Genomic DNA, 23353 nt, shown 5'->3' with positions numbered 1-23353 from the left:
CTTTCACTCGATGAATTTAAGAAACAAAACAAAGAGGAAAAAAGACAACCAAAAACAGGCTTTTACAAACACTAGTCTGAGAGCTTGGACGATCTAGTTCTCTCTCTAAGGGGCAGTGTTAACTTTTCCAATCACTTCGTTTTTCTAAAATTTTGCTTGTTCATTTGTGAATCAGATAGGACAGTTAGTTGAACTAAATGAAGTTTTCTTAATCTTTATTGAGCATCAAAATCCCTGAGGAGGGTTTAGTTTCAGTTCTAGTTTTTTAAATACAGACACTCAGAATATATCATAGGGAATTTAACTCAGTAGGTCTGAGGATTCTGTACTTCTAGCAAGCATCTCACAGGCCAATGTTCGGGGACCTCTGGGCCAGATGATGCTGGAGGTCATTCTAGCTCCTGAACTTCATTGCTGCTCTATAAAAGACAAGAATCCAAGCTAGGAAAGGCAAGTGAGGCTAAAGCTATGAAACTAGAAATTTTGAGAGATTAATGTTTGATAGCAGAAAATCATTGTCTATCCATTTTGATCGATGAGCAGTTTCTGGTGCCCAATGCTATGAGTTGGAATTCTATCTCAAATATTTGTGGGTCCCTCTGAAAATTATTGAGTTTTCTTCTTTATACTATCATAAGCATAATAATCTCTGCTTTCTAGTGTTGTTTAAAGATTAAAAGAGATGATCTGTATGAAAAAAAAAAAAACAGGCTTTTACAGAGAACAAACTCTTGATGCCAAAAGTGTGGAGGGGAAATGGGGAAATGTACACCTGAAACTAATGTAACACTCTATGTTAATTATACTTGAATTTAAAAATACAATACAATAAAATAAAAAGTTTAAAAATATTTTAATTAACTTTCCATTGTTGCTCTTGGAGTTAATAGTTCATAGAATTAATTAGAATATTAAGCTGTTATCAGATATATTAATTTAATAAATGTCAGAACTTTCTAATAATCTAAAAATTATTTTATGCTATATTATGTGTTAATACTGTTTTCCTATTTCTTCCTTTTGAAATTTTTATTTAAATTCTAGTTACTTAACATATAGTGCAATATTGGTTTCAGGAGTAGAATTCAGTGATTCATCACTTACATACAACACCTAGTGCTCATCATAATAAATGCCCTCTTATGAGGCTGCATGAGTGGCTCAGTCAGTTAAGTATCCCACTCTTTATTTCAGCTCAGGCCATGATCACAGGGTCCTGGGATCAAGTCCTGCCTCAGGCTTTCTTTCCTCCCTCTGCCTTGCTCCCTCCACACTACCCCTACTCACATGCACAGTCTCTCTCTGCCTCTCTCTCTCTCTCTCTGAAATAAATAACTCTTAAAAAGAAAAATAAAAAAACCAGTGCCCTCCTACTACCCATCACCCATCTAGCCAATCTACACCCACTTCCATTCATCAATCCCCAGTTTGTTATCTATCTTTAAGAGTCTCTTATGGTTTGCTTCCTTCTTTTTTTTTTCTCCCCCCCCCCACCAATATGTTCATCTGTTTTGCTTCTTTAAATTCCACATATGAGTGAAATCATATAAACTTGTCTTGTACTTTTCTTATTTCACTTAGCATAATACACTATACCTCCACTCATGTCATTGCAAATGGCAAGATTTCATTCTTTTTGATGGATGAATAATATTCCACATTATATATCTACCACATGTTTTTATCCATTCATCATTCGATGGACGTTTGGGCTCCTTCCATAGTTTGGCTATTGTTGATAATGCTGCTATGTTAGAGAGCATGTATCCCTTTTAATTCATATTTTTATGTTCTTTGGGTAAATACACAGTACTGTGATTATGAGATCATAAGTTAGGTCTATTTTTAACTTCTTGAGAAAACTCCATATTGTTCTCCAGAGTGGCTGCATCAGTTTGCATTTCCACCAAAAGTGCACGAGTGTTCCTTTTCCTCCACATCCTCCCCAACACTTGTTTCTTGATTTTTTTTATTTTAGCCATTCTGACAGGTATGAGGTTGTATCTCATTGTAGTTTTGATTTGCATTTCCCTGATGATCTCTGATGTTAAGCATCTTCTTATGTGTCTGTTGGCCATCTGGATGTCTTCTTTGGGCAGAAGGCATAAATTTCTATTTATGCCTTCTGCCCATTTTTAACTGGATTATAGGTTTTTAGGTGTTGAGTTGTATAAATACTTTATATATTCTGGGTACTAATCTTTTAACAAATATGTCATTTGCAAATACCTTCTCCCATTCTGTAGGTTGACTTTTAGTTTAGTTGGTTTCCTTCACTATGCAGAAGCTTTTAATTTTGATGTAGTCCCAACAGTTTACTTTTGCTTTTGTTTCTCATGTCTCTGGAGACAGATCTAGAAAGAAGTTGCTATGGCCAATGTCAGAGAAATTATTGCCTGTGCTCCCCTCTAAGATTTTTATGGTTTCCTGTCTCACATTTAGGCCATTAATCCATTTTGAGTTTATTCTGTGCATGGTGTAAGAAAGTGGTCTAGTTTCATTCTTTTGCATTAGCTGTCCAATTTTCCCAAGACCGTTTGTTGAAGAGACTTTTTCCCATTAGGTATTCTTTCTTCCTTTTTTGGAAGATCACCATATAATTGTGGGTTTATTTCTGGGCTTCTATACTGTTCCATTGATCTAGGTGTTTATTTTTGTGCCAGTACCATGTTGTCTTGATCACTACAGCTTTGTAATAAAACTTGCAGTCTGGAATTATACCTCCAGTTTTGTTTTTCCTTTTCAAGATTGTTTTGGCTATTCAGAGTCTTTTGTGGTTCCATACAAATTTTAAGACTGTTCTTTTCTAGTTCTGTTTAAAAAAAAAAAGTGCTGTTTTGATAGGGATTGCATTAAATCTGTAGATTGCTTAGGATAGTATAGACATTTTAACAGTATTTGTTCTTCCAATCCATGAACATGGAATGTCTTTCCATTTCTTTGTGTCATCTTCATTTTCTTTCATCAGTATTTTATAGTTTTCAGAGGACAAGTTTCCACCTCTTTGGTTAAGTTTATTCCTAGCTACTTTATTATTTTTGGTGCAACTGTAAATGGGATTGTTTTCATTTCTTTTCTACTGCTTGATCATTAGTGTTTAGAAATGCAACAGGCTTCTTTTTTTTTATTAAAAGATTTTATTTATTTACTTAACAGACAGAGATCACAAGTAGGCAGAGAGACAGGCAGAGAGAGAGAGAGAGGAGGAAGCAGGCTCCCTGCTGAGCAGAGAGCCCGATGCGGGGCTTGATCCCAGGACCCTGGTATCATGACCTGAACCGAAGGCAGAGGCTTAATCCATTGAGCCACCCAGGTGCCCCGCAACAGGCTTCTATACATTGATTTTGTATACTGTGATCACACTGAATTCATTTATCAGTCCTAGTAATTTTTTGGTGGAGTCTTCAGGGCTTTCTATATATAATATCATGTCATCTGCAAATAGTGAAAGTTTTACCTCTTCCCTATCAATTTGGATGCCTTTTATTCCTTTCTCTTGTCTGATTGCTATGGCTAGGACTTCCAGTACTATGTCGAATAAAAGTGAGAAAGGACATTCTTGTCTTTATCCTGACCATAAAGGAAAAGCTCTGTTTTTCCCCATTGAGGATTATATTACATTAGCTGTGCGTTTTTCAGATGTGGCCATTATTATGTTGAGTCGTCTTTCCTCTAAACCCATTTTGTGAAGGGTTTTTATCATGAATGGATGTTGTACTTCATCAAATCCCTTTTCCGCATGTATTGAAATGATCGTATGGGTTTTATCTTTTATTTTATTGATGTTATATATCATGTTGATTGATTTGCCAATGTTGAACACCCTTGCAACCCAGGAATAAATCCCACGTGATCATGGTGAATGCACTGTTTGATTTGGTTTGCTAACATTTTGTTGAGGATGTTTGTTGAGTTGTTCATCAGGAACATTGGCAGTAGTTCTTTTGTAGTGTCTTTATCTGGTTTTGGAATCAGGGTAATGCCAGCCTCATAGTATAAATTTGGGAGCTTTCCTTCCATTTCTATTTTTTGTAAAATTCTGAAAAGTATAGGTATGAAACTTTCTTTAAATGTTTGGTAGAATTCACCTGTAAATCCATCTGGTCTTGGGCTTTTGTTTTTTTGGGGTTTTTTTTTTTGACTACTGATTCAATTTCATTGCTGATAATCAGGTTGTTCAAATTTTCCATTTCTCAAATTTTCCATTTCTCGTGTCTATTTTTGTGCCAGTACCATGGCAGTGGGCTTTCTGGTTCAACTTTGGTAGTTTATATGTTTCTAGGAATTCATCTTTTTCTTCTAGGTTGTCCAGTTTGTTGACATATAATTTTTCATAATATTCTCTTATAGTCCCTTGTATTTCTATGGTGTCAGGAAGTCATGCACACACAAAAAAGAAATAATTTTGGACCAAAAAATTATAAAGTAGAATTTATAGGAAATATAAAAAAATGGAACAATAATCAAATAACAATTCATTATGATTTTGAGTTGAGCCAAGATAACATAGACCTATTTCTTTAAGTGAAATAAGTCAAGCAGAGAAAGACAATTATCATATGGTTTCACTCATACGTGGATAGCACATAGGACCATAAGGAAAGGGAGGACAAACTGAGGGGGAAGAAATCAGTGTGGGAGACAAACCTTGAGAGACTCTGGACCCTGAGAAATAAACTGAGGGTTTCAGATAGGTGGGGGTGGGGAGATGGGATAGTGAGGTGATGGGTATTAAGGAGGGCACATGTTGTGATGAGCACTGGGCATTATATGCAACTAATGAATCGAATACTACATCAAAAAGTAATGATATACTACTATACGTTGGCTAACTGAACATAATAATAAAATAAAAATATAAAAACTTACACTAAAAAAAGAATGAATGTTAGGCAAACTATGGTGTATTCATGTAATGGAATATTTCAACACTAAATATGAACCATTGATACATGTGGCTTTCTAGATAGACCCCAAGGATATTATGCTGGTTGAAAAAAACTAATCTCTAGAGATTTTTAGATAATTCTACTAATATAACATTCTCCAAGTGACAGAATTATAGAGATAGAGAACTGATTAGAACAGAGCATTAGGTACACAAGGGAAAGGTATGACTACAAAATGAAGCCATGACGGAGTTCCATTTTGGTGGATGGAACAGTTTTGTATTTTGACTGTGATGGTGGTTCCATGGTTATACATGTTATATAATTGCACAGAACTACACACAGACAACACACACACACATACACATTCTTGTAAAACGAGATGAAATCTATATAAGGTTTCTACCAAAGTCAATTTCCTGTTTTTTATATTTTACAGGTTAAAGATATTAAGACAATCTGGGTGTAGGATAGACAGGACCTCTCTAACGTATTTTACTTTCTATTAAAGTATAGTTACTTCAAAATTAAAAAGTTTAATTAAAGAAAAAAAAAGACCACCAATAACTGTGACTAATTCTGTGTAAACAAATTCTGTGTAATGGTTTTCCTTATTTATATTTTTCTCCATTTCAAAAATTATTCAGAGGTATAGTATCTTTATAATTTATATTTCTATTAATTTCATAATATTAAGACAGTTAAAAAATGCTATAAACACAAAAAATACTGGAAATACATGTTCTGAAATATAAAGAGAATTTATCTCTAGGTGATGATACTTTGAATGATTTTTTTCCTTTTCTGTATTTTCCAGTCATTTTTGATGTGTGTGTATTATTTCAAAATGAAAACTTGCATTAATTTTAATAAATCAAATAAAATTCAGGAAATAAGGAAGCACTTTAGAACTGATGTAAATTAATCACCACAAAATGTGTTAAGCAAAAAAAAAAAGTGCAGAATCATTTATAGTATGTAATACTACTTTTTGTTTAACAAAGGAGGTATAAGGAGGTATAAGAAATGTACATATCTGCTCCATTGTGCAAAAAATAAAAGGTAAGATAACTAAAACTAAAAAACTACAATAATAGAAACTAATAATGAAAACTAATTGTTTCTCTACTAGGAGTAGGGGAGAGAAATGAGAATGGATAGAAGGTTTACAGGGTTTACAGGGATGGGAATGGATAATTCTCTGAGTATAACCATATATAGTTTTGAATCTTTTTAAAAAATTTTTTTAAAGATTTTATTTATTTGGGAGAAAGAGGGCACATGTGCATAGTAGTGGGTTTTTTTTTTTTTTTAAAGATTTTATTTATTTATTTGACAGACAGATCACAAGTAGGCATAGAGGCAGGCAGAGAGAGAAGGCAGGAAGCAGGCTCCCTGCTGAGCAGAGAGCCCGATGCGGGGCTCGATCCCAGGACGCTGGGATCATGACCTGAGCTGAAGGCAGAGGCCTCAACCCACTGAGCCACCCAGGTGCCCCAGTAGTGGGGGTTTAGGAACAGAGGGAAAGACACAAGCAGACTCATACTGAGCACAGACCCAGTCTCAAGGCTCAGTCTCACAACCCTGAGATTACAACCTGAGCTAAAATCAAGGGTTGGGTACTTAACTGACAGAGTCACCCAGTTGCCCTTATAGTTTTAAATCTTAAAAATCATTTTATATTTCATATATCAGAAACTAAGCTAAAATAAAATGAACAGGACAGGGAGAAATCCAAAAAACTTACTGTTTTTCAAATGAACAATCTAACCACATTAAGAAGAAAAGTGAATAAACCCCAAATAATTCTTGAATAAAATATTTTTACATACACATCATGCTAAGGGCAAGAATTTCACAGTGGAATGATCTAGCAATTCTGAGATAGTTTAGTGTGCATTCCAAAGGCATCCAAGGATGGAATTTATATAGATAACTGTCAAAGAAAGTGTCAAAGTATATCACTATCATAGAAAAAAGTCAAAAATATGAAAAGATACAGAGGCTAGAATGAAACCTATATTGTGGATTCAATTTGAAAGTATAATTTTGACCTCATGCTTTGTAATGTAGATATGTATATATAGAAATATATATACAATATATGAGTGTGAGTATATATATATGTATACATATATACATATATTCATGTTATATGTATCTATATGTTTTCATATGCTTGAATCCTATGTAGATATAGATATACATTTCCTAGCTCTGTCTATTGATGGAGCAAGAAGTGACACTCCCAATAACAGAAAGGAAAATTAATACCTAGATCTTGGTTTCTAAATACTATTTCCCATTTCAATGAACCAGGGTTCCTTGGAGAATGGCTGATTTTAGGAACTGGGGCAAAAAAACATTCAGTATAAATGTAGAACATCTTGTGATTCTAGAAGGTAAGAAAGCACTCAAAAAGAAAAAAGGAAAAAAAAAAACCTCTCACAGTGTTAAGAGTTTGCCAAAGAGACACCAGTTGACTGAAAGAACTCCCAATGGCCAAAGTTAGAAAAATTTGAACAATGAAATCAATAAAGTAGTACTGGATTATAACCCAGACCATAATAACATAAACATCCAAGAGTCTACAATGTTACAAATAAATGACTGAATAAATAAATGGAGAACAGACAAACCTTTGGTGCAGAGGAATTAAAAATAATTTATGTAACTACTGAGCCCCCAAGAAAGTGAAATATAACTTCCTATTCCTTAAGTATGAGCTATGCAAAGTAACTTCTTTCAGGGAAGTACAATATGGAAAGGGAAGTAAAGAGTAACTTAACAGTGAGAAAATTGACAAATATTACTTCAGGCAGGCGATCAAGGTTAACATCAACACTTGATAATGATATGATGAAAGATACTTTACCTCTGAGGTCTTCCTCCCAAAAATACATAAACCCAGCCAAATCATAAGAGAAACAGCAGACAAATCTTAACATGAGGGATATACTACAGAATACCTGACCAGTTCTTGAAACCGTTAAGGCCATCAAAAACAAAGAAATTAGGAGAAACCATCACTGTCAAGAGAAGTCTATGAATACATAATTGATAAATGTAATGTGGTATTCTGGGTGGAATCCTGGAAAAGATATTAGGTAAAAGAAATCTGAATGAAGTGTGGAATTTATTTAATATAATATATAAGCATTGCTAGTTCATTAACTATAACAAATGTACCATATTACTATTAGATGTTAATAACTGGGAAAATTGGATATGTTGCTTATGGTCAAGAGTTATAGTATGTTCTAAAACTGGATGTGGTGATACATTAACCAAAAGCAATGAATTTTATATATCATGAATGACTATTATAGTAAACAATATTTCAACAAGGCTGTTTAACAATGAATTGCTTGGTGTATTGTAAAAAATAGTTGTTAAAACACTTGAAATTTTGTAGTTCTAATTACCATCTCAGGACCACACACAGTGCCATCTTGTACAAATGTATCATCTCTATCTTCAGGATTTTCATATGTTGTCCATGAATTTTTAGGTAACTTTTCATTGGGTCGAAATGTAGATACACATATTTCATCTTGGACATGTGTATAAATCACAGATAAATTTGCACGTGATATTAATGTTTTGTGTGGCCAGGCACAAACTAATTTTCCACATAGAAGATTACTAGAATCATAGGGCAGAGAAAAAATTCTCTTATTATTTACTGAAATAACATAGATTCCTGATATACCTAAGTTAAAAAAAAAAAAAGCCTTACTAATTTAACTCCAGGTGTCAACAATATTCTCTCAGAAAACTTTTTGAGCACACTGATTTATGTATGATGTGGCCATTTTTGTTCTGTGAGTCTATGTGCTAAGGGAAAAATTAATGATACCTGCAACCTGACAGCCCTGGCTTGTCTTATATTAGCTTCTTAAATTTGAGCAAATCACCAGTCTTCAATTCTTTCATTAGTAAAATAAATAATTCTCACTACAAACATAATTGTTGTAACATTATAGGCACTGAATACATATCATTTGTAGGCAATGGGTAATACTGTTCAGTTCAGATCATAAAACAAAGAAACCTGTGATAAACTGCCATATATTCTAGGATCTTAGCAATATATAACCTACATCTGAAACAAAATTATAAATTTCTAAATACATACGGATAACTGCAAAAATCTCGGCCACAGTTTCCATATCTATCTCCTCTCGTATTTACTTCATCATAACAAGCAAATGGACCACCTCTAGAAGCTAAAAGAAAAAAAACTTATATAAATTATAGTACATAATTCCAATAATCATTGTAGAAATAAACTCACTTTGGAAATTAATAATGTGACAGCTAAGGAGGTTTATAATTACCTAGCATTAAAAAGTTGCTCATGTAGCTTTGGGGGAGGCAAGATGACAGAAGAGTAGGGACCCCATTTCAATCAGTCCCCTGAATTTAGCTGGATATCTACCAAACCATTCTGAACATCCACAAAATCAGCCTGAGATGTAAGATCTACAAGCAGAAAAGCGCTGCCTGTCGCAAGGTAGGAAGGGCAGAGTTATGAAGCTTCAGGGAGATATTGGAAGATAAACAGAAGGGTGAGGGAGCCTCTATAAACTGGCTTCTGGAGAGTGATGTAACACCAGAGCACAAAAGTGTCCTCTGCTAGGGTCCGAACAGCAGTAATGCCTGGGAAAGGGTTTTAGTGCAGTGCCCAGGCAGGATCCAGGAGCTGCAGGTGCATGCATGAGCCTGGGGCCCTGGGCAGTTTTAGAAGCACAAAGGACATGAACACTCCCAGGCCCCTGGGACGACCTCAGAGAATCACTGTGGGCATGAATTATGAGAGGCTGCGGCTTTCTGCAGTACACAGAGAAACAGAGAAGGTTTGTCCTGGAGGGTACAGTGAAGACAACCAACTTTAATTTCTCTGCTCTGGGCCAGAGGTTTGGGTGTGACCATTTTTGCTCTGATTCTCAAGGAGGCACAGAAAGCAGACAGAGAACGAAATCTCAAAAAACCAGTCTCCACTGATCTCATCCTCCCAACAGGAGGCAGGACAACTCTTCCCAAGCAGGTTGCCTGAGAAACAACAGCAGCCCCAGCCCCCAGAAGACCTACTGGAAGAACAAGAGGATGACAGTTGTATGTCCCTATAAAACTGTAAAATCCCAACACTGGCGAAAATAGTGTATTGAGCTCCAGTCGTTGCCTCATGGCTTGTTTATTTTTCAGATACAAGTTTCTTTTTCTTTTTATTCTTAGCAATATATAACCTACATCCCATCTTTTTCTTGTTTGTTTTTTTAACCTTTTTCTCGTTTCAACTGCATGTTCAATATATCAACTTAAATTTCATAGTAGCTTTTTTTAACTTGTACTTTTCCACATCTATATTTTTTTATAGATATATGCTTCAGGGTAGACCTTTTCTCCCTATTCAATATTACCTTTATATATATATACAAGTTTTACTTTCCCTGTAATTTTGGGAAGTAGTGTACTCTAACAAACAGAACAAAAACTCCCAGGAACAACTTAAACACCCTACTTTGTCCACACTGAAAGATTGCCCTCTTTATTCTTTTTTTTTTTAATTTTTACCTTTTTTAATTTTAAAATTTTACAAATTTTATTCTTGTGTTTTATTTTGGCTTTGCTTTTTCAGTGGTGGCTTCTGACCACTCCAGATTTTCCTAAGATGCCTCTTGCTTGGGTTGTGGTTGATATTTAGAACTCTGCACATTCTCTCTTTTTTTAAATTAATTTATTTATTTTAATAACCATATAATGTATTTTTATCCCAAGGGTACAGGTCTGTGAATCACCTGGTTTACACATTTCACAGCACTCATCATAGCACATACCCTCCCCCAATGTCCATATCCCCACCACCCTCTCCCGTCCCGCTCCCCCCAGAAACCCTCAGTCTGTTTTTTGGGATTGAGTCTTTTATGGTTTCTCTACCTCCCAATCCCATCTTCTTTCATTTTTTCTTTCCCTACCCCCCCCAACCACCCCACATTGCATCTACACTTCCTCATATCAGGGAGATCATATGATAGTTGTCTTCTTCCAATTGACTTATTTTGCTAAGCATAATGCCCTCTAGTTCCATCCATGTCATCGCAAATGGCAAGATTTCATTTCTTTTGATGGCTGCATAGTATTCCATTGTGTATATATACTACTTCTTCTTTATCCATTCATCTGTTGATGGACACCTAGGTTCTTTCCATAGTTTGGCTATTGTGGACATTGCTGCTATAAATATTCGGGTACATGTTCCCCTTCGGAGCACCATGTTTGTATCTTTAGGATATATACCCAGTAGTACAATTGCTGGGTCATAGGGTAGCTCTATTTTCAGTTTTTTGAGGAACCTCCACACTGTTTTCCAGAGTGGATGCACCAGCTTGCATTCCCACCAACAGTGTAGGAGGGTTCCCCTCTCTCCGCATCCTCGCCAGCATCTGTCATTTCTTGACTTGTTAATTTTAGCCATTCTGACTGGTGTGAGGTGGTATCTCATTGTGGTTTTGATTTGTATTTCCCTGATGCCGAGTGATGTGGAGCATTTATTCATGTATCTGTTGGCCATCTGGATATCTTCTTTGCAGAAATGTCTGTTCATGTCCTCTACACATTTCATGATTGGATTCCTTGTTCATTGGGTGTTGAGTTTGCTAAGCTCTTTATAGATTTTGGATACTAGCCCTTTATCTGATATGTCATTTGCAAATATCTTCTCCCATTCTGTCAGTTGTCTTTTGGTTTTGTTGACTGTTTCCTTTGCTGTGCAAAAGCTTTTGATCTTGACGAAATCCCAATAGTTCATTTTTGACCTTGCTTCTGTTGCCTTTGGAGATGTTCCTAGGAAGAAGTTGCTGCGGTTGAGGTCAAAGAGGTTCCTGCCTGCGTTCTCCTCAAGGATTTTGATGGATTCCTTTCTCACATTGAGGTCCTTCATCCATTTTGAGTCTATTTTCATGTGTGGTGAAAAGAAATAGTCCAATTTCATTTTTCTCAATGTGGCTGTCCAATTTTCCCAGCACCATTTGTTGAAGAGGCTGTCTTTTTTCCATTGGACATTCCTTTCTGCTTTGTCGAAGATTAGTTGACCATAGAGTTGAGGGTCTATTTCTGGTCTCTCTATTCTGTTCCATTGATCTATATGTCTATTTTTGTGCCAGTACCATACTGTCTTGATGATGACAGCTTTGTAATAGAGCTTGAAGTCTGGAATTGTGATGCCACCAACTTTGGCTTTCTTTTTCAATATTCCTTTGGCTATTCGAGGTCTTTTCTGGTTCCATATAAATTTTAGGATTATTTCTTCTATTTCTTTGAAAAAAATGGATAGGATTTTGATAGGGATTGCCTTAAATGTGTAGATTGCTTTAGGTAGCATAGACATTTTCACAATATTTGTTCTTCCAATCCATGAGCATGGAATATTTTTCCATTTCTTTGTGTCTTCCTCAATTTCTATCATGAGTACTTTATAGTTTTCTGAGTATAGATTCTTTGCCTCTTTGGTTAGGTTTATTCCTAGGTATCTTATGGTTTTGGGTGCAGTTGTAAATGGGACTGACTCCTCAATTTCTCTTTCTTCTGTCTTGTTGTTAGTGTAAAGAAATGCAACTTATTTCTGTGCATTGACTTTATACCCTGACACTTTACAGAATTCCTGTACAAGTTCTAGCAGTTTTGGAGTGGAGCCTTTTGGGTTTTCCACATACAGTATCATATCATCTGCAGAGAGTGATAGTTTGACTTCTTCTTTGCCAATTTGGATGCCTTTAATTTCTTTTTGTTGTCTGATTGCTGAGGCTAGGACTTCTAGTACTATGTTGAACAGCAGTGGTGATAACGGACATCCTTGCCATGTTCCTGACCTTAGCAGAAAAGCTTTCAGTTTTTCTCCATTGAGAATGATATTTGCAGTGGGTTTTTCATAGATGGCTTTGATAATATTGAGGTATGTGCCTTCTATCCCTACACTTTGAAGAGTTTTGATCAGGAAGGGATGTTGCACTTTGTCAAATGCTTTTTCAGCATCTATTGAGAGTATCATATGGTTCTTGTTCTTTCTTTTATTAATGTATTGTATCACACTGATGGATTTGTGGATGTTGAACCAACCTTGCAGCCCTGGAATAAATCCCACTTGGTCGTGGTGAATAATCCTTTTAATGTACTGTTGGATCCTATTGGCCAGTATTTTGGTGAGAATTTTCGCATCTGTGTTCATCAAGGATATTGGTCTGTAATTCTCTTTTTTGATGGGATCTTTGTCTGGTTTGGGGATCAAGGTGATGCTGGCCTCATAAACTGAGTTTGGAAGTTTTCCTTCCATTTCTATTTTTTGGAACAGTTTCAGGAGAATAGGAATTAATTCTTCTTTAAATGTTTGGTAGAATTCCCCTGGGAAGCCGTCTGGTCCTGGACTTTTGTTTTTTTGGAGATTTTTGATGACTGTTTCAATCTCCTTACTGGTTATGGGTCTGTTCAGGTTTTCTATTTCTTCCTGGTTCAGTTGTGGTAGTTTTTATGTCTCTAGAAATGTATCCATTTCTTCCAGGTTGTCAAATTTGTTGGCGTAGAGTTCCTCGTAGTATGTTCTTATAATTGTTTGTATTTCTTTGGTGTTGGTTGTGATCTCTCCTCTTGCATTCATGATTTTATTTATTTGCATCCTTTCTCTTTTCTTTTTGATAAGTCTGGCCAGGGGTTTGTAAATCTTATTAATTCTTTCAAAGAACCAGCTCCTAGTTTCGTTGATTTGTTCTATTGTATTTTTTAGTTTCTATTTCATTGATTTCTGCTCTGATCTTTATGATTTCTCTTCTCCTGCTGGGTTTAGACTTTCTTTGTTGTTCTTTCTCCAGCTCCTTTAGGTGTAGGATTATGTTGTGTATTTGAGACCTTTCTTGTTTCTTGAGAAAGGCTTGTACTGCTATATAATTTCCTCTCAGGACTGTCTTTGTTGTGTCCCACAGATTTTGAACCATTGTGTTTTCATTATCACTTGTTTCCATGAATTTTTTCAATTCTTCTTTAATTTCCTGGTTGACCCATTCATTTTTTAGAAGGATGCTGTTTAGTCTCCATGTATTTGCGTTCTTTCCAAATTTCCTCTTGTGATTGAGTTCTAGCTTCAGAGCATTGTGGTCTGAAAATATGCAGGGAATGATCCCAATCCTTTGATATCGGTTGAGACCTGATTTATGACCCAGGATGTGGTCTATTCTGGAGAATGTTCCATGTGCACTAGAGAAGAATGTATATTCTGTTGCTTTGGGATGGAACGTTCTGAATAGATCTGTGATGTCCATCACAGATCTATAAATAAGGCCTTTATTTCCTTGTTGATCTTTTGCTTAGATCATCTGTCCATTTCAGTGAGGGGAGTGTTAAAGTCCCCTGCTATTATTGTATTACTGTCGACATATTTCTTTGATTTTGTTATAGTTATATAATATAGTTATATAATTATTATAATAGTTATATAATAACTATTATATAGTTGGCTGCTCCCATGTTAGGGGCATAGATATTTAAGATTGTTAGGTCTTCTTGTTGGACAGACCCTTTGAGTATGATATAGTGTCCTTCCTCATCTCTTATTATAGTCTTTGGCTTAAAATCTAATTGATCTGATATAAGGATTGCCACCCCAGCTTTCTTCTGATGTCCATTAGCATGGTACATTGTTTTCACCCCCTCACTTTAAATCTGGAGGTGTCTTCGGGTCTAAAATGAGTTTCTTGTAGGCAGCATATTGATGGGTTTTGTTTTTTTATCCATTCTGATACCCTGTGTCTTTTGATTGGGGCATTGAGCCCATTAACATTCAGGGCAACTATTGAGAGATATGAATTTAGTGCCATTGTATTGCCTGTAAGGTGACTGTTACTGTATATTGTCTCTGTTTCTTTCTGATCTACTACTTTTAGGGTCTCTCTTTGCTTAGAGGACCCCTTTCAATATTTCCTGTAGAGCTGGTTTGGTGTTTGCAAATTCTTTCAGCTTTTGTTTGTCCTGGAAGCTCTTTATCTCTCTTTCTATTTTCAATGATAGCCTAGATGGATATAGTATTCTTGACTGCATGTTTTTCTCGTTTAGTGCTCTGAATATATCATGCCAGTTCTTTCTGGCCTGCCAGTCTCTGTGGATAGATCCGCTGCCAATCTAATGTTTTTACCCTTGTATGTTACAGACTTCTTTTCCCGGGCTGCTTTCAGGATTTTCTCTTTGTCGCTAAGACTTGTAAATTTTACTATCAGGTGACGAGGTGTGGACCTATTTTTATTGATTTTGAGGGGCGTTCTTAGCATCTCCTGGATTTTGATGTTTGTTCCCTTTGCCATATTGGGGAAATTCTCTCTAATAATTTTCTCCAATATACCTTCTGCTCCCCTCTCTCTTTCTTCTTCTTCTGGAATCCCAATTATTCTAATGTTGTGTCGTCTTATGGTGTCGCTTATCTCTCGAATTCTCTCCTCGTGGTCCAGTATTTGTTTGTCTCTCTTTTGCTCAGCTTCTTTATTCTCTGTCATTTGGTCTTCTATGTCACTAATTTTTTCTTCTGCCTCATTTATCCTAGCAGTAAGAGCTTCCATTTTTTATTGTACCTCATTAATAGCTTTTTTTATTTCAACTTGTTTAGATTTTAGTTCTTTTATTTCTCCAGAAAGGGCTTCTATCTCTCTGGAGAGGGCTTCTCTAATATCTTCTATGCCTTTTTCGAGCCTGGCTAGAACCTTGAGAATCGTCATTGTGAACTCTAGATCTGTCATGTTACCAATGTCCGTATTGATTAGGTCTCCAGCCTTCGGTACGGCCTCTTGTTCTTTTTTTTGTGGTGAGTTTTTCTGCCTTATCATTTTGTCCAGATAAGATTTGCTTTCTCTTCCTCTGGAATTCTGCTGTTCTTGGTGAGTGAAGTTGGTCTTGGCTGGGTTCTTGTTGATCTTCTGGGAGAGGGGCCTGTTGTAGTGATTCTCAAGTGTCTTTGCCCCAGGCAGAATTGTACCGCCCTTACCAGGGGCCGGGCTAAGTAATACGCACGGGTTTGCTTTCAGGAGCTTTTGTTCCCTGAGCACTTTCTGTAGAGTTCTGGAGAACGGGAATGAAGATGGTGGCCTCCCAATCTCTGGCCCAGAGGAGCTGAGAGCTTGGGGTCCCGCTCCTAGGGCACCCTCAGAGAAAAGTGCCCAACTGCCCCACCTCCCTGGCCTGCGGTCGCACCTGGAGGAAAGCGCTCAATTGCTCACACTAGGAGAAAAGTGCCCAGTCGCTTCCATCTCCGTGGCCTCCGGCCGCACTCCGAGCCCACCAACCTGTGACCGGCTCAAGGTAACCCCGAACTGAGAGCTCACTCTTCGGCTTTGTTGCTGTAGCCAGATTCCCCACTCTAATACGTGCGAGCTCTGTGGCACTCAGACACCCCCGGTCCTTCTGTGACCTCGCAGGACCTGGGGTTACACTGACCCCGCATGGGTTTCCCCCCAGTTTAGCCTCTGGAATGATGTCCCTCCATGGAGCAGACTTTTCAAAGTCCTGATTTTGTGCTCTGTTGCTCCGCCGCTTGCCGGGAGCCGGCCCCTCCCTCCTCAGTCTATCTTCCCATCGCTTTGGATTCACTTCTCTGCAGGTCCTACCTTTCGGAAAGTGATCGTTTTTCTTTTTCTAGAATTGTTGCTCTTCTTCTCTTCGATTTCCCATTGGATTTGTAGGTGTTCACAATGGTTAGATAAGCTATCTAGCTGATCTCCTGCTACCCGCTGTCGTCTCAGCCTGCTACTTCTCCACCATCTTGACTCCTCCCCCTCTGCACATTCTCTTAACCATCCCTCAACAAAATCACGAGGAGGATCTCCCAACAAAGAAAAAAAACAGAGACAATGGCTCTGCCACAGATCTAATGGATATGGATATAAACAAAATGTCAGAGATAGATTTCAGGGTAGCAATTATGAAGTCAATAGTTAGGCTTGAGAAAAGCATTAGTAACAATATAGAATCTCTAAGGGCAGAAATGAAATATAATCAGGCCAAAGTAGAAAATGCTATGAATTAGATGCAGTCTAAACTGGATACTCTAACATCCAAGGTAAATGAGGCATAAGAACAAATTAGTGATCTAGCAGATAAACTGATAGAAAGGAAGGAAGCTAAGGAAGAGAGGGACAAGTGGCTAGAAGCCTGTGAGAACAGACTTAGAGAGATCAATGATACCATGAAATGTTCCAATGTCATAATTATTAGGATCCCTGAGGGGGTAGCGAGAGAGAAATGATAAGAAGGTATGATTGAGAAAATCATAGCTGAGAACTTCCCTAATCTGGGAAAGGAAATAAGGATTCATGTTCAAGAGGCAGAGAGGACCTCTCCCAAGATCAATAAAAATAGACCAACAGGGGCGCCTGGGTTGCTCAGTGGGTTAAGCCTCTGCCTTCGGCCCAGGTCATGGTCTCAGTGTCCTGGGATCGAGCCCCACATCAGGTTCTCTGCTCAGCGGGGAGTCTGCTTCCCTCTCTCTCTGCCTACTTGTGATATCTCTCTCTGTCAAATAAATAAATAAAAATATTTTTTAAAAAAATAGACCAACACCCCAGCATATAATAGTAAAACTTGCAAACCTTAGAGCCAAGGAAGCTACCCTGAGAGCTGCTAGCAGGAAGAGATTTCTTACCTATGGACGTAGGAACATCAGAATAATGTCAGACCTGTCCACAGAGAGCTGGCAAGCCAGAAAGGGCTGGCAAGACATATTCAGGGCACTAAATGAAAAGAACATGCAGTCAAGAATACTTTATCTAGCAAGGTTTTCATTCAGAATTGATGCAGAGATAAAGAGCTTTCAGCATAGGCAGAAACTGAAAGAATATCCAACCACCAAGCCAGGCCTGCAAGAAGTATTAAGGGGGATTCTGTAAATGAAGAGACCCCAAGAGTCACATAGACCAGAAAGAAACAGAAAATCTATAGAAACAGGCAATACACTGGCACTAAATTCATATCTTTCATTAGTCACTCTAAATTTAAATGGGCTAAAGGTTCCCAATAAACAACACAGTGTTGCAGACTGGATAAAAAATCAGGACCCAACCACATTCTGTCTACAAGTGACTCGTTTTTAACCTAAAGACACCTACAGATTGAAAGGGAGGGGATGGAAAACCATATACCATGCTAACGGACCTCAAAAAAAAAAAAAAAAACTGGGGTAGCAATCCTCTATCAGACATAGTCGACTGTAGTAAGAAATATAGAGGGACACTATATTATATTTAAAGGGTCTATCCAACAAGAAACTCTAACACTTATAAATTTCTATACACCAATATGGGAGCAGCCAACTACACAAAACAACTATTAACCAAAATAAAGAATCATATTGATAATAATACATTAATAGTAGGAGACCTCAACACTCCACACTCAGGAATGGACAGATCATATAATCAGAAGATCAACAAAGAAACATAGACTTCATAGATATATACAGAACATTCCATCCTAAAACAAGAATACTCATTCTTCTTGAGTACACATGGAACTTTCTCTAAGAGACTACATACTGGGTTACTATCAGGTCTCAACATACCAAAAGATTATTCCAGGCATGTTATCAGACAGCAATGCTTTGAAACTGGAACAAGAAAAAAATTTGGAAGGAATTAAAACACTTGGAAGTTAAAGAGCGTCCTGCTAAAGAATGATTAGGTCAACCAGGAAATTAAAGAAGAACTTAAACAATTCATGGAAACTAATGAAAATGAAAACACATCAGTCTAAAACCTATGGGATACTGCAAAGACAGTCCTAAGGGGGAGACACCTAGCCATCCAAGCCTCCCTCAAAAAAGTAAAAAAAATCCCAACTGCACAATTAACCTTACACCTAAAGGAGCTGAAGAAAGAACAGCAAATAAAGCCTAAACCAAGCAGGAGAATAGAAATCATAATGATCAAAGCAGAGATCAATTAAATAGAAACCAGAAAAACAATAGAACAGATCAACAAAACTAGAAGCTGGTTCTTTGAAAGAATGAATCGATAAAACTCTGGCCAGACTTATCCAAAAGAAAAGAGAAAGGACTCACATCAATAAAATCATGAATGAAAGGGAAGAGATCATGATTAACACCAAGGAATTAGAAACAATTATAAGAAATTATTATCAGCAATATATGCCAAAAAAATTAAACAACTTGGAAGAAATGGATGCCTTCTTGGAAACTTATAACTACCAAGACTGAAACAGGAAGAAATAGACAATCAAAATAGACTAGTAACCAATAAAAAAATTGAAGCAGTGATCAAAAATCTCCCAAAACACAAGAGTCCAGGGCCAGATGGCTTACCAGGGGATTTTTACCAAACATTTAAAGAAGAAATAATAACTATTCTACTGAAGTTATTTCAAAAAACAGAAATGGAAGGAAAACTTCCAAACTCATTCTATGAGGCCAGCATTACCCTGATCCCAAAATGAGGCAAAGGCCCCATCAAAAAGAATTACAGACCAATATTCCTGATGAACATGGATGCCAAAATACTCAACAAGATCCTAGCCAATAGGATCAAGTATATTAAAAGGATTATACATCACAACCAGGTGGGACTTATTCCTGAGATACAAGGGTGGTTCAACATTCATAAATCAATCAATGGGATAGAGCACATTAATTTTTTAAAAAGACAAGAACCATATGATCTTTTCAACTGATGCAGAAAAAGCATTTGACAAAATACAGCATACTTTCCTGATTAAAACTCTTCAGAGTGTAAGCATAGAGGGAACATACCTCAACATAATAAAACCACCTATGAAAAGCCTACTGTGAATATCATTCTCAATGGAGGAAAGCTCTCAAGAACAAGACAGGGATGCTCACTCTCACCATTATTGTTCAACATGGTACTAGAAGGCCTAGCCTCAGCAATCAGACAACAAAAAGAAATAAAATGTACTCAAATTGGCAAAGAAGAAGTCAAACTCTTTCTTCACAAATGACATGGTTCTTTCCATGGAAAACCCAAAAGACTCCACCCCCAAATTACTAGAACTCATACAGCAACATGGCAGGATACAAAATCAATGCACAGAAATCAGTTGCATTTCTATACACTAACAATATAACTGAAGAAAGAGAAATTAAGGAATGGATTCCATTTACAATAGTACCAAATACCATAAGATACCTAGGAATAAACCTAATCAAAGAGATAAAGGAACTATACTCTAGAAACTACAGAACACTTATGAAAGAAACTGAGGAAGACACAAAAAGATGGAAAAACATTCTGTGCTCATGGATCAGAAGAATAAACATTGTTAAAATGTCTATGCTGCCCATAACAATCTACACTTTCAGTGCTATCCCTATCAAAATACCACTGGCATTTTTCACAGAGCTGGAACAAACAATCCTAAAATTTGTATGGAACCAGAAAAGACCCCAAATCACCAGGGAGATGTTGGTGGGGGGGAGCTGGGGGCTTTAAGCCTGACTTTAAGCTATATTATAAAACTGTGATCAAAACAGCATGATATTGGCACAAAAACAGACACATAGATCAATGGAACAGAATAGAGACTCCAGAAATGGACCCTGAACTCTATGGTCAACTAATCTTCAACAAATCAGGAAAAAATATCCAATGGAAAAAAGATTATCTTCAATAAATGGTGCTGGAAAAACTGAATGTCCACATGCAGAAGAATGAAACTCAACCATTCTCTTACACCATACACAAAGATAAACTCTAAATGGATGAAAGACCTCATTGTGAGACAGGAATCTGTCAAAATCCTAGAGGAGAACATAGGCAGTAACTTCTTCAACATCAGCCACAGCAACTTCTTTCAAGACACATCCCCAAAGGCAAAAGAATCAAAAGCAAAAATGGTGAAGGACTATGGATTCCAGTAAATAAACTGAGGGTTACAGAGGGGATGAGGGTGATTGGATGGGGTAGCTGGGTGATGGGTATTAAGGAGGGCATGTGTTGTGATGAGCACTGAGTGATTATATATATATATTTTTTTTTTTTTTTCAGTTAGCCACCATATAGTAAATCTGCTTCAGCTCCAGTCACCCCATAAGAGCTACCCCTACAGAGTGCCCTGGGATGCCTAGCCCCAACCCTGTCTTGCTCCAGCTACACTGCCAGGGTACTGTCTGCATAAAGTGCCCTAGCACAGTATAGCCTGCACCACCCCCAGCTTCAGCTATGCTGCCAGTGTGCCCTCTGTGCAGAGAGCCCTGGGACACCACCCCCCACCCAGTTTCACCCACTTCAACTTGCAAGAACAAAGACCAAGGTTATTTGAAGGAAGGAAAGAATAAAGATCAGAGTAGAAATAAATGAAAAAAGAATTTAAAAAGATATAAAATACCAATAAATAAAGAGCTGCTTGGTTCTTTGAAAAGATAAACCAAATTGATAAACCTTTAGCCATACTCAACAAGAAAAAAAAGAGAGAGGATTCAAGTAAATAAAATCAGAATTGAAAGAGGAGAAGTAACAATTCACATCACAGAAATACAAAGAATTTTAAGAGACTACTGAAAAGTTATGTGCCAATGAACTGGACAACCTCCCCCCAAAAAAACCACATAAATTCCTAGAAACATGCAATCTATCAAAACTGAATAAAGAGAGAGGAAGCAACATGGCAGAGGAGTAAGAGACTGAAATATCATCAGGTGCCAGGAGTTCAGCTAGATAGTTATCAAACCATTCTGAACACCTACAAACTGAAGAGGAGATAGAAGAGAAGAGCAGCAATTCTAGAAAAGAAAATCGACCACTTTCTGGAAGGTAGGACATGGAGAGAAGTGAATCCAAGCAATATATGGGAAGAGAGATATGGGGGAAGGGGCCAGCTCCTGGCAAGTGAGAGAGCAGCAGAGCACAAAATCAGAACGTTTAGAAGTGTGCTCCACTGACGGATGTTGCTCCAGAGGCTAGGAGGGGGGCTTGAGCCCTTGTGGGGATAGTGTGGTCTCAGGACCCACAGGGTCACAGAAAGAGTGCAAATGTCTGACGGTGGCAGAGTTCCCAGGTATCGGAGCAAGAAAGCTGGCTGCAGAGACAGAGCCCAGCAGTGGGCTCTCAGCTCAGGGTTACCTTAAACTGTGATCCAAGGCACAGTTGGGCTGCTGCTCTTCAAGCAGGGACCCCACAAGTGGCAGATCCAGAGAGACCCCCTCCTTCCTCCTCCAGGAGGAGCAGAGCGGGAGTATACTGCAGGAATCTGCTGTGGTGGGTAGTGCACCAGAGACAGAAACCCTTGGTCACAGGCTGGGTGAGCATGGATGGCAGCCAGAGGCCAGGGAGACAGGGGGGATTGACTGATTCTCTCTGAGGGTGCACTGAGGAGTGGGTCCCGAAGCTCTTAGCCCCTATGTGCCAGAGATTGGGAGCCCACCATCCTCGCTCCCTTCCTCCAAAGCTACAAGGAAAGAATTCAGGGAACAAAAGCTCCCAAGAGTGAACCCGAGCAGATTACTTAGCCTGGCCCCTGGCAAAGGTGGTGCAATTCTGCCTCAGGCAAAGACGTTTAAGAATCATAGCGCCAGGCCCCTCCCACAGAAGATCAGCAAGAACATCTGGCCAAGAACACGTTCATTGATCAATGAGAACTGCAGAACTCCACAGCTAGGGGAAAGTAAAACAGAATTCATGGCTTTTTCCCCATTATTCTTTAGTCTTTCAAAGGTAAACTTTTTTAATTTTATTTTTCTCTTATTCTACTTTCTTTAGCTGTTCCTTTTTCCTATTTTAATATTTTTAAATTATTTTATCTTAAAAATCTTTTTTTTTCATAGTTATAGTCATATTCTATTCCTTCACTGTGTTTAGCCTTATTTTTTGTATATATATAGGTTTCTTTTCTTTAAAATTTTGGGATACAATTTTTTCCAATATATCAAAATATACCCCAAATCTAGTGCATGTCTTTGTTCTAGTCTCTAGGCTGATGACATTCTCTCCTTTTTTTTTTCTTTTTCCAACCAACTTATCCATTCCTTTTTTTAGAATCCTTTTTAACTTTCATCTTTACAGTAATATTCCATCCCTTCATTGTGTTATATATATTCATATATATATATAAGCTTTTATATATATATTAATATATATCATATATAAATATATTTTTATATATACATATATATATACATATATACATATATAAAAACTTTTCTTTCCTTAAAATGTTGGGAGGTAGTTTCTTCTAAGAGACCAGAATACACCCAAAATCATGTGGGTGGCTCTGTTCTATTCACATTCTAATATATATGGTTTTTTATTTTTAATTTTTTATTTTTCCCCCATTCTTCTCCCCCCATTTAAGATCTCTTCTGATTTGGTTGGCAAATATTTTTCTGGGGTTTTGCCACCCTTTTAGTGTTTTGTTCTCTCATTCATCTATTCTTATCTGGATAAAATGACAAGGTGGAAAAACTCACC

General features: G+C 37.3%; 1 protein-coding gene across 1 annotated transcript in view; it reads right to left on the bottom strand.

Moving 5' to 3' along the window:
• The window catches only part of LOC308339064 (disintegrin and metalloproteinase domain-containing protein 5-like), a gene marked incomplete at its 5' end in the record, with an annotated part of 157507 nt that overhangs the window by 15119 nt on the left and 119035 nt on the right, over window positions 1-23353 (bottom strand). The window contains 2 exons of the mRNA XM_080797436.1: window positions 8315-8534; window positions 9028-9118. Of these exons, the coding sequence (XP_080653562.1) occupies window positions 8315-8534; window positions 9028-9118 (311 nt within the window). The remainder of the gene's footprint in view (window positions 1-8314; window positions 8535-9027; window positions 9119-23353) is intronic.

This window comes from Martes martes (genome assembly GCF_963455335.1).
Source record: "Martes martes genome assembly, chromosome: 2".
NCBI classification, from domain to species: Eukaryota; Metazoa; Chordata; class Mammalia; order Carnivora; family Mustelidae; genus Martes; species Martes martes.
This window is presented reverse-complemented; position numbering and strand designations above follow the sequence as displayed.